Here is a 14,757-nt window from a genome sequence, read left to right on the forward strand (position 1 = left end):
TATGCTTAAAAATTGGACAGCTAAGCTTTATCCTATCAGGCTTTCTGCCGGATGAGATATTGCCCGTCCATGCCATTCTAAGTTTATGCTGGATAAGGTGGTGTCTGCTCTCCTGGTGATTCTTTATTGTGTGCTATAATCTAGCCAATATGTAGTACTATCGTTTTCTGAGTCATTCCAAACTTATCCACAAACCTGGATTAATGACCATGGGTATTGTTGCCCCCCATTATTGTAGCATGTGACTAGATCACAAGATTTGTATTTATTCTCCTAGCAAAAATGTGAAGGCAAATTGTCTTTACTATCATATTAATTTCATCATAGCATGTTTTTTCTCATGTCTAGTAGATGAAACAATAAGGGGTTATGTGGGCTTTTAGGATTTCAGTGATTAAAACCAGGAGATTGTAATAGAGGTGAATATTTTCTTAGCGTATCAAGTACTCTGCTGGAGCACTGTCAGAGCTGTTTCATACAAAACTGGGTTATTCTTGGTCTTTTTAGGAAGCTAATTGCTTATATAATTTTCTTTTCCATAGTCACTAGATTATGTGTTTTGCATAGTCATCACAATCCTTGATATAAAATCTGGCTGACTTCTGGAGATTCAGGATCCTTTCCCGCTCCGCTGAAATCCTCGAGTGACTCTGAGGGTTCACAGAGCTGGTTTTATGAGCGATTCTTGTCTCCTTGTTACTCTGTGCTCCCTTGGAGTGGAGAATAACACCAAAGTCCTGCACCGAAGGGGCACAGAGGAGAGCAGGTGTATGGCTGCTTGTGGCTGCTTTGTTCACCCTGCGCAGTGCTGTAACTGGTGCTCTGGTTCTCTGGGGAAGGCAAATAAGGCCAGCAATGCTACACTGATGTCCTCTCAAGTCTGTTGAAAAATTGCTGAAAAAATAAACTTTAAAGGCCAAAATTACCCCTTTTTATAAGCTGTCCTCATTCTGTCCTCCTCCAGAAGGAACTGAAAACATTCCTGACGCCTGAAGTTTTGTTACTTTTGTTTCGTTTATGAATAAAGACTCCAAATGAAACAAAAGTGCTAAGTACTTAACAGGCAAGAACAAGGAAAATGCTTTGTCCTCGAGTGCTCACCACCTCACAAAGGAATGAAAGGTGGGGCCTGGAGCAACAAGGAGTGGTTCTGGTGCCCACCAGGGGCTTTGCTCTACCACAGCTCTGGTTCACTCTCAGTGACCTCTGCAGAACAGGGCTTTAATAAGGGTGGGCTAAGGACAGCTGGCACCAAACTGAGTGATAATTTTAAATAGGAAATTCTTTAAATCCAAGAATTCCCCATTCAGATGTCATTTGCAGGGCATGCAGGAAGAATTACATAGGTGAATGAAAAAAAGTATATTTTGCTAATGTGCTACTGTGGAGAAAGCCGGGATTTCTAAAACAATATTGCATTGTTCTGAGCTACAAAAGGATCCCTGGACTTATTATATCAGGAGAACTAAGGCAGTAGTCATGACATCTTTTTCCACTGTTATTCAGAAAGCAGTATATACTTATTTTAATCTTCTAGAAATGCAAACAAAACAGTTTTGAGCATTTCAAGGCATCGAAGGTGGAAAAGTATAAAATATCCACATTTGTGGAAGGGATGGCATCACAGACCTTTCTTTTCTGGAACTCTTTGTTTTGTCAGAGCTGATGCATGGAGATTTTAATCAATTTCTTTACTGTACCAGAAAAGCTCTGAAGCTTACTCTGAAAATAGACTTATTTTGTAATTAAATGTTTGAGAACTACTGATATTTATATTTGCATGTGATTAACTCTTTACAGCACTATGTATGAGACTTTTTGCTTTTAAACTAGCCTGGAGTCAATAAATATCTTTACAGATGTCAATTTGGTCAGCAGCAAAGAGGTAAATAGAAACTAATGACACTCATCAAGCCTGTGGCATGAATGATTTATTGGACACAATCATTTAACACTTTTTTAAAGCCAGTGCAAGGGAAAGAAACAGGTTTCTTATTATGGTAAACTGTATTTGTGCTGTCAGCAAGTAGTGATTTATGACAAACCTGTGGCCAGGATTAGGATATTATAAATGAAGGAAAATAGAAATCTCATTAATTTTTTATACCCACAGGTAGAAGATATGCAGTGGGCTAACAGAGAACACACTCATCCAGCATCTGTCTGCAGCCTGCCCTGTAAAGCTGGGGAAAGAAAGAAAACCGTGAAGGGAGTGCCCTGCTGCTGGCACTGTGAGCGCTGTGAGGGCTACCATTACCAGGTGGATGAATTCAACTGTGAACTCTGTCCCATTAATAAGAGACCAAATGCCAACCGTACGGATTGCCAGCTTATCCCTATAATCAAACTGGAGTGGCATTCTCCTTGGGCCATCGTGCCTGTCTTCATAGCTATTCTAGGAATAATTGCCACCACCTTTGTGATTGTGACATTTGTGCGGTACAACGACACGCCAATAGTCAGGGCCTCTGGGCGGGAGCTCAGTTATGTGCTCCTGACTGGGATTTTTCTCTGTTACTCCATTACTTTTTTAATGATTGCAGCTCCTGATACAGTGGTCTGCTCATTTCGAAGGATCTTTTTAGGACTTGGTATGTGTTTCAGCTATGCTGCATTGCTTACCAAAACAAACAGGATTCACAGAATATTTGAACAAGGTAAAAAATCTGTCACAGCTCCCAAATTTATTAGTCCAGCTTCTCAGCTGGTGATCACTTTCAGCCTCATATCCTTGCAGCTTATTGGAGTCTTCATCTGGTTTGCCATTGATCCACCACATACCATTGTAGACTATGGAGAGCAGAGGACACTTGAACCAGAAAATGCCAGAGGAGTTCTCAAATGTGACATTTCAGATCTTTCTCTCATTTGTTCCCTTGGATATAGTATTCTCTTGATGGTCACATGCACTGTTTACGCTATTAAAACAAGAGGGGTTCCAGAGACCTTCAATGAAGCAAAACCCATTGGATTTACTATGTACACAACCTGCATAATTTGGTTAGCTTTTATTCCAATCTTTTTCGGTACGGCCCAATCAGCAGAGAAGGTAAGTGGTGATGTATTTACCTGTCAAAACACTACTCTTTTTCTATTTTCATCTCTCAATAATTACAGCACTAAAACATTTTCACTCTTACAAATGAGTAATTCTAAATGGCAAATAAATCATCAGAATTCACAAACAATAAAGTATATGTTTCAAAAGGTAGATTTCCTATATATTAACACAAGAAACTGATTATGATTGCTGTATGACTGGCATAAAAATGTTGACAAATTCTCAATATAACCTTTAAGGACTGTTTCTCCTAACATTTGTTATTGCCCTTCAGTGATGCTGTGGCCTGTTACATTAAGCACTATCAATCTTTGTTATCATCTACAGATCTGATAGAACTGGTTGCATTCCACAAGTCTAAGAAGATCAACTTACATTTGTCAAAAATAATGAAGAAAAATGCCAGGGCAGAATGAAAAGAATTACTTTTGTCTCTGGTTGACACACACAACTTTTAAAATTTTAAAGAGCCAAAAATAGAACAGGAGGAAATGAATGGTGAATGACTTGTGTGTAAATTCTTATAAGGCATAATTCACTAATTATTATATCAATGCAAAAAGAAAACACTTTCCTGATAATTTAATAAGAAATTAAATGATTGAGACATAGATGGAAACCACATCTGACATGTGACGCTCCTCTGTTTTAATAGGAAGGCAGAGGTAAATTTACATGTGTATTTATTGAGGTGACAGGGGTGAAATGACAAGTTAGGCAGGGAAAAGTAATAATGCTAGCATCAATCTTCAAAACTGCAAATATTTGATATATGGAAATACTTAAAAATAAGAAATTAAAGTTAATAGTCTTTCACATAAATTCTTGTCTTTCCTTCTAGCAGGTTTTGTATAATGTTTTCAAATATTCATTTTAATGTAATTGGAAAAGTCAGCATGTGTTCACTTAAAATTTTGGAAAGGTTTGATATGTCTCTAGTTTAGAGGGCACCCTTTCTGTGGAATTAAAGAACAGTTCTGTATACCTTGATGAAACACTTTCTAATTCAAGCAGAAGAATTGTATGGGGAAGAAAGTGTCACAGAAAAAAATAATTTCCTCCCTAAAAATTGAAGCAGGCTTACTGAATTGGATCAGGCTTTTTTTTCATGGCTTTTTGGATTAAGTTGGGGAAGTTGATGCCTTAGGTTTTAGCTTTTATATTTTTCAGATTCTTTACTGCTTTAGTGTGTAGTTCTGTGCTTCATATTAAGGGATGGTAAAATCTCTTAACAGAGTAGCTAGACAGAAAATTCCTTTTCTAGATAGGGACCAAGGACAACTGATCCAAATTTCAGGCCCAAGAGCATAAACACAGTGGACTGAAGAGAGAAAAACAAGAAGGATGGGACTTCATAACCTAAAGTTATAACTGGACAATTAATTCCAATATGCTAATGGAGCAGAACTTAAAAAAGGAGAGACCTCATGACTAGTGGTCCACTTTGTGACCATTTTGGATGAATCTTGGATGTAGCCCTGGCTGGGCTCTTGTGCTGCCCAAGGTGTATCCATTGAGGCCTTTTAATAAATACCTACGTTATTTAACTCCGTCTAGCCTTTGTTCTAGGTCAGCCTTGGCAAGGCATCAAACTGAGTACCAAGGTAAGGGTTTATGACAGATAGGGTAAGTTAAAAAATCCCATTTGACATAGGAAAACATGTTTAGGTAAATTGTTTTTTGTATTTGTAGGCTTAAGTCACAAAAATGCTTTGTTTTATAAATGTGTGGTACTTTTAACAGCTTGGTCTGATCAGGTTTATGGCAAGTACTTGAACTGAAAGAACTGAGTCTTGAAATAGGAAATATTTCTCTGCTGGCAACCATGCAGGGACTTTGATTTACACCATCAGTTCACTTTAGCTTGTAGTAAAGGATGATTTGGTTTCAACCTTTAAAGACGAGATTAATGAACATCTCTTTTGCATTTCTTTTTTGAAACCCAAGATTGAACAAACAAATGGCGCTAAATCACACAGCTTCTAACACTAAATTTCACTTGTAAATTGCCATTTTTTCTTTCTAAATTATTTCTTTTGCTTTCTTTTTCTTTATGGAAAGAAAAAGTGCTAATACAGTAGCTTTGTAATTCAAATAATTATTTTCAAAGTGCTTCTTCTTTTTGCTGCAAATAAAACAGGCTTCCACACAGAGTCTTACAGACATCTTCATAACAGTTTACATGTTCCATACAATTTAAATACTTCTCTGAGTGGGATAAAAATATGTAAATTTAACTGCACACATATGCATGGTCTGAACAAACTTACGGTTTCTCAGTTGATGCATAACGCCATAAGAAACAATTTAAAAACAGGCCAGTGTATTCTAGAATATTTTATTTGAAATGTGATATTGTGATCTTTTTGGAGGATGAAACAAATGGAAAACTTACATGGAATATTTTTGGTGCTTACTCATATTGCAGTTATTTTAGAATTCTGATTTTTTTTTTAATGGCTTGAGCTTAATGAGAGAGAACAGAGCAATAAAAGCTGGGGATTTTAAGGTGCTATTTTAAAGCAAAGTTTCCTTTATGAAATGTTGACAGTAATAAATTTATCATGACATTCATTACTTGCCAGGGGTACTTCCAGTTACTAACTTTAGACACACTTCTGTTTGAATAATGAGTACTTAAAACTTTTCCAAAATGTTTTAAGGAATTTCAGTTTTCCTAGGCATTAGCAGTGCTTGCAATAATAGCATAAGCTACTAACCATTTTTTGAAAAAAATGTTGTACATACTTAGGTATTCAATTAACACAAATTAAATAACAAACTTACTGAGCAGCTTTTATTTCATTGTCAATACCACTGATAAACAAAACCAAGTACCATCAGTGCTGAAAATAAATGTCTAGATCCAAAACTCAAAACTCACCCTAGAAAACTTACCCTTACATTTAGTGGCCTTGAAGATCAATTCAAAAGTATAGGTTTCCTAAGAGATTCTGTAAATAGTCCAGAAGAGTGTAAACATGTAGAATCAGCACAAGTCCATAAATTCAGTTTTGGCATCAATCAAACGTCAAATATGCATGATGAAGGTAATTTAAATAAGCATAAGTACTTATCTGTAGACAGACTAGGAATCTTGATGATGTGTTCTTGCTGTGAAGCACAGAATGGGAACTGCTCTCTTATCATGAAGAAATTTGCTGGTGAATGCAGCTGAGTTAAATGTCTGAATTTGCATGCAGTGACATATCTGTAAGAAAAAACGTAGTAAAAGTTAAGGTAACTTGTCAAGACGCCATGGGAATATGTTGATTTCTAATCTTGACATTTGTAATATTTTTAACCATCCTTTATAAAAAATGCTGTTTTTTTAAATTTGCATTATCTCAACTTACATGTAAGTTTGAAACAAATATAAAATTGAGAAAACTACTGTATATTATAGAAGAAATGAAATATATATATATATATACAGAGATAACTAAAAAAATGTTAAAACACCAATCCAAATTAACCTGGCATAATTCAAGCTTGGTGGCTTGTATTGATCTCCACATTTACAAATTTGTCCTTATTTTCAAGCAACAGAATATAAATGCCCTATGGTACTAAGCAGGCTATTTTGAGGTTGTAATTCTTACAGATGTCCTGCAGAGAAAATATGAATATTGACTTTAGGTTCTGTGTGATTTTATCCATTCATGTTCATGCCTGCTTTGACAGGTCCTTTTTCATGAAAGGAACCTACTACAAAAAATTTAATTTTTCCAGTGTGTCATTAAACTGAATGACAAATGGCCCCCTAAGACATAAACCACGAATTTTCTGACACCTACATTAATGTCAGTAAGGTGCTTTAGAGGCAAAGGAGAGAAATTCCGTGCGAAAGCATTCTGTGAATATAGCTTTCCTCTATGTCATGTACATGTATATAGCCAAACACTGGAAGTACTGGAATCATCTAGGATAGAGATGTCTGAAATGTCATAATAACCAGAATGCCACCAAAAAATATATTGAATAGCTAAGTGATTAAAACAGGTATTTGAATTCCTGTGTAAAATTAAGTTAAAATGGCAGATTGCACTAAAATCTTCTGAGGATAGATGGCTGTCTGAAGTACAGCCCTATTTAATAAACTGAACTTTGCAAATTCCCTTCCTTTTAGCATTTTTGACAGGTTGATAAATAATGTTTATTCACAGATTATTATTACACATCATTATTATCAGACATAATTTATTATATTAATCTGGAAATACTTTGCTTGAATGAGAAGATGAATACTTGTTCCCCATACTGTGAATGAAGAGATGTTTCACTTTCTGCTAAGGAAAGACCATAAAAAACACTGAATAATTTATTCCATCTCCTCCAAGTGGAAGCAACTACGAGGTGTGATCTAACAAGGCAGATAAATTTTAATGTATTTCCAATTATTCTGACAAGTCTGACCTCTCTTTTCATAACTGCAATATAGAAAAATTGTAATTTTATAATAGAAATTTTCTCATAAATTATTATGCTTATGATCTTAATATTCCAGCTCTTTTCATGCTGGATTTACTGTTCAGTTGATCTTATGCTTATACCCATCTGTTTGTTAGAAACCCTAAAAGAAGTTAGAAATGATATAAAAATATTCCATTATTAATTTGACTTGTAAATTACTGCTGTAATTGTCAAGATAAAGAAATCAATTTCTCAGTGGGAGGAAGAGCTAGTTCCATCAGAGTAGTAATATATTTTCATTAGTTTAAAGAAAACAACTACTAATGACAGTTCAGGTAGAGACTTCTTACTTCTCCCATATTTCTAAAAAAAGTATACAAATCATCTTTTTTGTGTGTCTTTACATTATGAATTCTTGACTAAATATGTTCCTGTGACTGCAAGAAAACAGCATCTTAATGATTCCATAGACTGTACTAATGAAGGGCACAACACTGAGCTTGTTCTTCACCTCTAAGCATTCTCTTCTAATCCTGATTGCATGTGGAGTTCTAGCTCTGCAGGTAGCCTGTGCAATACACATCATAGGAAAAAGTCCAGAAAAGCAACTTATAAATTTAGCATTTCTCTCATTTTATGAATAATTTTTGGCTTGATTAAAATAGAATCTCTGCTGTCAACTCTGTGCATAGCATGAGGATTAATCTGAGGGGTATTTGAAGCAGTTTCTCATTTTCCTTATTACCGGAGCAGAAGTTAGAAGAGTGCTGAAGTGATACATTCCACATTCAGCAGTTTATCATTGCTCAAAACTCCATTTCTGTGCTCCTAATTGCTTTTTATTCAGAATCTTTAGAATATGAGAGTACTTGCAAGATTATCAAAAAAAAAAAATCAGTATTTGAATTTTTGCATGTCTAAAGTACAAGATTCATAAGGAGCAACTCAGAAAAGTGGACTTGTTTAGCTTGTTTCTACAACTATCTGTAGCAAGGAAGGTGTTGTTTTTTCTCCTAGGTAGCAAATGATAGGACAAGAGAAAATTGCATCAGGTTGTGGCTGGGCATCTTTAGGTTGGATGTTAGGAAAAATTTCTTCACTGAAAGGGTGATCGAGCATTGAACATGAAAGTGGTGGTGTCACTCTCCCTGGAGGTGTTTAAAAGACATAGATGTGGCACTTAGGGACATTGTTTAGTGGTGGACTTGGCAGTGTTAGGTCACTGATTGGATTTGATTATGTTAGAGGTCTTTTCCAACCTAAATGACTGTATTATTCTATGTGTTGGAACAGAAAATTAGTTACAATTCACCAGATTATCTGATAGAAATATCCCTCCCTCTCACTGGAAATCATGTTAAGAATGGAGAAACTTTGCGTCCTTCTCATTTCGTGTTTTTTCAAGTGTAAAATTTCATGAGCTCAACTATTTCTATGCTTCATAATTTCCTCCAACTTTTGACCTAATCCTTGGCAGAAATTAGAACTTTGTTGTTCTACTCTGGAAGCAGAGTGTTAAAAAGATGTGAACAAAAGTGCGACCAAATCGCAGTTTATTGCCCAATCTTCCTCTGCTCCCTTTCTGTCTGAGAGGAAGTTCCTTGCTCCTTGTTTGTTGCTGAGGCAACATTTTCCCCTCCAGCTGGAAGATATTCAGTGCACTGCAGGCCATGGTCATTGCTGGGTCATTGCTTGTTCACCCACTGGCTGAGCAAATGGTTTCAGCAGCCCCCAACTCTGTCTTCCCTCCCAGCCTTCCATGAGCTGGTGCTAGAGGACAAAGGAGTAGTCATACTTCTCATGGGTGGCAGCATGAACTGCAAAAGGTACCTATAATGAGAAACCAGGTAATATAGAGATCCTCTTTTCTTTCAAAAGTTGCTTTGTGGGAACTCATTCCAAAAGTTATTTCTTAGGAGAATAATGTGATTATAGTTTTCTTTTTTTAAAGTTTATTAACTGATAAGTGAGAAAAAACTGATGGATTGGGTAATTTAAAATGTAGGCATTTTCAAAGCTTTTTTTTTAGTTTCAACCTCTCTTATCCTTGTAAGTTTAAACTGAAATTTGGAAGCAGAGCAATTCTGATATTTAAAGAGCATAATTTCACAAGTTTTAAACTGTTTCCACTTTCTTAAGTTGAAAAATGTCTGGACTGTTGACTGTAACACCAGCCTTGCATTTAAAAAACACTTATGAAAAGATTTTTGAACTTTTAAAGTACTTTTAAAGTACTTTTTAAAGTACTTTTACTTTTTAAAAAAAGTACTTTTACTTTTTAAAGTACTTTTAAAGAAAATACTACTTTTTAAAATATCCAGCCCCTGTGTTGATTTTTTTGTAATTCAGCACAGTGTGCACCTGAGTTTCAGGAAGTGTTCTTGCTGAATGACTGTCCTGAATGACTGTGCAAAGTTGAAGCATATGTAATTTGAAAGACTGGACTTTATTGTTTTAAGATATGCCCCTTGCCTTACAAGTGAGATTTCATTTCATTTCATTAATTTAATTAATGAAGATATAAGGATTTTGAGTATGTATGCTGAGCACTGATTTTAATTACAGAATCACAGAATGAACTGGGTTGGAAAAGACCTTTAAGATATAGTCCAACCTATGATAAGTTTTCTCGGACGTATCACAAAGAGAGACACTCTCCAAGCTCCTCCTCACCAGCTCCTTCGAGAAAGAAGTGGAGTATTTAGTAAAATATATCTTTTATTTGTTTAGCCCAGTGAGGTGATCATGTGTGTACCTGAGGGCTGCAAACCCTTTTCATTTCTGCATAGCTGCATGTCTGTTCCAGCATGAGCACTGAGCTGGCGTACCTAGGTGTATGCATTGAAAAGATGTGCACCTGCCACATAATGGAAAATACTGGCATTTTGCTTGTCTGACATGTTTGCTTCTGGCCCCATCATGATTGATGGTTTTTCTCCCAAAGTCAGGAATGAGCTGCCAGAAAAATTAAATTTGCCTGTGATCAGCATCCTACCCCATCCTGAGGAATGTCAGAGAGTTGGTAACTTGTAGATAAAGATGGAATTGCATGCTAAAGAACTTTAAATAGATCTTTCTGGCTACTTGCTGGCTTCTGTGATAAGTAATTAATCTTTACTGAGAAGAAGAAATAATTTTGTGAAACACAGATAGCTAAATAACTCATCATCTTTTTTGTAAAAAAAAGGATCAATAATCAGAGAGCTGTTTGTGACAGACCAGAAATGTTTCATAAAGATAATATTGAAAAAAATATACCTTAGCAACTTTCTTTTTAGGAATCAGATTCACCTCACAAAAATATTGATCTTTTGGCTCTGATTTCTTCACTGCCAAAATCTGGTTGTCTTCAACAAGTGCAGTTTAAGATAAATCCTTCCAGCATTTAAAAAAATCTTAGGTTTTTGGGGCACTGTGAGGGCTGGTTTAATTTGCATTAAGTAAAACCAGTGATAACACAAACCATATGGAAAATATCTTTAAGCAAATTTATCACTTAGTGAAAAATGTTTGTAAGTAGACAGGAAGAGAGATTTTTTTCAGCTAAGAATGATTTGATAAACCCACATCCTGGGGGAAAAAAAGCGATGGGTGAGAGAAAGTTAATTGGAACTATCTTTAGCACTTATACTCTTCTTAAAACAAATAGAAAGTCTTTAAATAGAACACTGTCTAGAAATTGTGTTGGAACTATTTCTGGGATGCTCTTGGGAAACTTCATGTTCTGCTAGCTCTTGCCAAGTTGGAAGGAGTGCATCAATAGCCTTTTTTGTAGCTTTAACAAGGCTGGTACCTTACTGAAAGCAAGTAAACACATTTATGAAAGACAGAAGAAACAAACTAACATGGCTTTTTACTTGGCTCTGAGTAGATATTCAGCTTCTTGTCTTTCTTATATCCTCCTACAAGAATTCCAATTTTGCATAGGATTCATACCAGTACCAATATTTTGACTTTACAGGTAAGACAAAATACTGTGGACTGGTAAGTTGTCATGCATAGGCTTAGCCAAAGTAGCAATGCTTGTATAAGCTCATCACCTTCCACACCTTGAACTTGACACCAGTTCTCCACCACACTGATGAACTTGATCCCCATTAGGTGATCAGCACATCAAAATATGAAAGCCATATTACCTTTTATTTTTTTTAGATAAATAACATTTTGAAGCACAATTATGGTGACTCAGCTAAAGTGTTTGATATGCATAGTAGGTTGAAGGGAAGAAAGGCAAAGTACTTCTTTTTTTTTTTTTTTTTTAACTCCACTGAACTGAGATTAAGAGCACAGGTATTTACAGGTATTGTGAATGCCATTCATTCAGGTACTGTAAAACACTTCCCAGCTTCAAAACAAGGTAAGAAGGAGATGAGAAGAGGGGAACTGCTTACCAGAAGGTGTTCCATGGAAAATAAAGGAAAATGTTTTTAAATCTGATGCTGAGGAGCACACTACATTTTGCAAATGTCTTTTCCAGAGAGTTAGAAGTCATAATTGAATGAGGTATAGCAGAAGAGCTCACAGCAGGCAAGACATCTATCTCGTAATCTAGTCATCAAAAAGTCACAGGCAAACCAATGTGGCATGATGCTGAAATTGGTCCCAAAGCCCAAAACCGGTTTACAAATAGTCACTATAAGGGAATTGTTTGCACCATATGTTTTCCTTAAGAACTGATCTACTGAAAGGGTGCTTTATGGTACAAACTGAAGCAGCTTCCTCCAGAACACATCAACCTCCTATCCTTTTGAGCCATCACACTGCATAAAATTTTATTGATCTACAAAGATCACATACCTCCATCAAGGCTTCCAGACTCCAAGTTGGAAATTTCTCTGCTATTTCTCCAGACTATTTGCCTTCTCAATGAGGTTTGTAATTTCTTTGTTTCCAACCACCACCAAAGATATAACCGTTGTCCTTTTCAACTTCCAATTTTTTGCTGTTTAAATCCTCTCGTTTCCCTGAGTCTTGGTAATTTGTCCAAGAGACAACAGTCATTGCAGCCAGTGCTGCTTTTCTTTCTATATCCCAATATCTTATATCCTTGTCATCTTATATCCAAATTCCTAGTTCTTTTCTGGGAGAATTAGGACTTAAACTCTCAGCTTATCTGTGTCTCTTCCTCCTCTCCCTCACTGACATCGATAATGGCATTTAGTTATTGGTGTTTGCTACTTTCACTCTTAAATTTAGATGGTTTTACAAACATTTCCTCCTTCCCTTCCCCTCCTGTCCCCTCCTCTCTCCTCCCCCCCAGCATTCTCAAATTTGTTCTAGTTCCTATGTTTAGTGCTCTACTTCTGAAAGGTTCTGGTAAAGCCACAATCAAGTGAGAGAGTTTTGCCAGTGATGTCAAGAAACATTGATGCCTGTGCTGTTCCTTTAATACTTCATCTGTATGCACCCCATCTAAGTTTCAAGCTACTAAAAGCTTTTCTGAAGGGACCTGCGTAAGCTGGAACTTTGTGCATCTGAGTTATATAAGAATATAACTGTGGAATTTGGCATTGTGGTTTTCATTTTTATCTAAAATGTAGGTCATATTTGACTTGGCTTAAAATTGAGCTAGCTATCCTGTACTTTTGTGTAGTTTTAATAAACATCCCATGTGTGTTTGAATTCTCCTGCACACAAGGAGAAGGCATAAAAAATACATTACAGGCAGTTCTGGTTTTCTAAGCACCCAAAACAGGGGAAGTGTTAAGTACATTATGTCCTTAAACATTGCTTCAGCAGAGCAGCTTTTAAACACAGGGGAGGCGTAAAAGGAAGAGAGAGAAATATGTGGTGTGCTTCATCCTATCTCCTAGGCAGGGATGTAACAAGCAGATCTGTCTGACTGACTGTTTGGGGCTTTTTTTGGGTTTCTCTATCTCTTTGTACCCATGTAGCTCTGTGTGGTAGTTTGGCAGGTAGTTTGCCAGATGGGGGCTAGAGGGAAGCGCTGTCAGCTGACATAGCTCCAGCTGCACTTGCTTTGAGAAGGTGGTTCAGAGCCAGACATTTTAGGTTTTGACTGTATTCATTTCCTCTCAAGGTCACCAGAATATACAAGGAAATGTCAAAACTGCAGTTGAGCAAGCCTCTTCTGTATGACATAAGTTAATGCTGTTTCTACACCTCACTGCTGGAAAAAGTTATTTATGTTTCAAAACAGTGACAGTAGGCTGAAGATCTACTCAGAAGATTTTTTTTTTTAATTGAAATGAAGAGATTTTTAAGTGCTTATAGAGTACACTAATACCTTTCAGAGCATTGTTTGACTATTAGCCTAATTAGTAATTTCTGTCTCCTTACGTGAATGAAATAAAGGCTTTTGTAAAATTATACTAGACTTTTTACCTATTGAATGAAAGGATTAACCGTAATTTTAATTGTCATCTGAATATCAACATAAGTTCTTTGGGCCCCTTTGCCTGTGTATGAACACAGGCATTCCTCTTAAAGTTGTTGTGCACGCATGTTGACAGAAGACTGGATCCCTACAGTTGTAAAATGAAACCATCAGCACCTCTCCAACACATGTAATGCCTGAGAGCCAGTGCTGAGGCCTATTTTTTCCTGCAGTTAACACTATCATGCTGCTTAAAATGACAGAGTATAAGCAAGTAACTTAGATCTAACCTGTCAGCTTAGCCAGCAGTGATATGATTCTGAGCAACAGAGTGCTTATTTTCTCAGTGATTTTTCCTTTTTTTTTTTTTTCTAGCTTTTTCACTGCTGGTAAACAATACTCTCTTCTTCCTACAAAGCCACCCACTTGGGTGAAGTATATTTCACAGAGGCTCCAATCTCTATGCTTTATTGACTTCTTGTTGAAAACACTTTTTCAATATATTCACAGCTCATCTCTCTTTTTTCTTCCCTTAACCAAGGCCTATTTCACTTATTTTGAAGAATCACACTGTCTTTCTGTAAGAAGTTTAAGTGTGCACGTTTTCTTATTCAGGTGATGACTGTATTTTGCTCACAATCTAATCAAGTGTGTGAGTAATATGTATGTTAAGAAAAGAAGGAGAAAAAGAAAAAAAAAAAGTCTGTTACATCCTAGAAGCTTCAAGTACTTAGATTTGTCAAAGAACAGTATGGAAACTAGAGTACATGCAATTTCCAAAGATGGGCCCTTGTTGTCCCGTTTCTTCTTACACAAGTCTCCCCCGATGCAGTCTATTAGAAATATACTTGTCTGCAGTTTCTGATATCATGTCTGCTTATTTCAGATGAATAAACAGCTGTCTAACAGGAAATGTAGCTATTTCACAGATACAGAACTCTTGTTG

General features: G+C 36.2%; 1 protein-coding gene across 6 annotated transcripts in view; it reads left to right on the plus strand.

The window, feature by feature from the left end:
- The window catches only part of GRM8 (glutamate metabotropic receptor 8), a 301,899-nt gene that overhangs the window by 257,812 nt on the left and 29,330 nt on the right, over window positions 1-14,757 (plus strand). For 4 of the 6 annotated variants that reach the window (XR_010999002.1, XM_068189820.1, XM_068189819.1 and 1 more), the window contains one exon: window positions 2,114-3,049. Coding sequence is in view for 5 of the 6 variants with exons in the window: in XM_068189820.1 (XP_068045921.1) it covers window positions 2,114-3,049 (936 nt within the window). In the remaining variant the exon portion in view is untranslated. Of the gene's footprint in view, window positions 1-2,113; window positions 3,050-3,335; window positions 3,516-14,757 lie in introns of those variants that run through there. The other 2 variants (XM_068189822.1, XM_068189821.1) reach the window with 2 other exon arrangements.

The sequence above is a fragment of the Anomalospiza imberbis genome, chromosome 5 (assembly GCF_031753505.1).
Source record: "Anomalospiza imberbis isolate Cuckoo-Finch-1a 21T00152 chromosome 5, ASM3175350v1, whole genome shotgun sequence".
Taxonomy (NCBI): Eukaryota; Metazoa; Chordata; class Aves; order Passeriformes; family Viduidae; genus Anomalospiza; species Anomalospiza imberbis.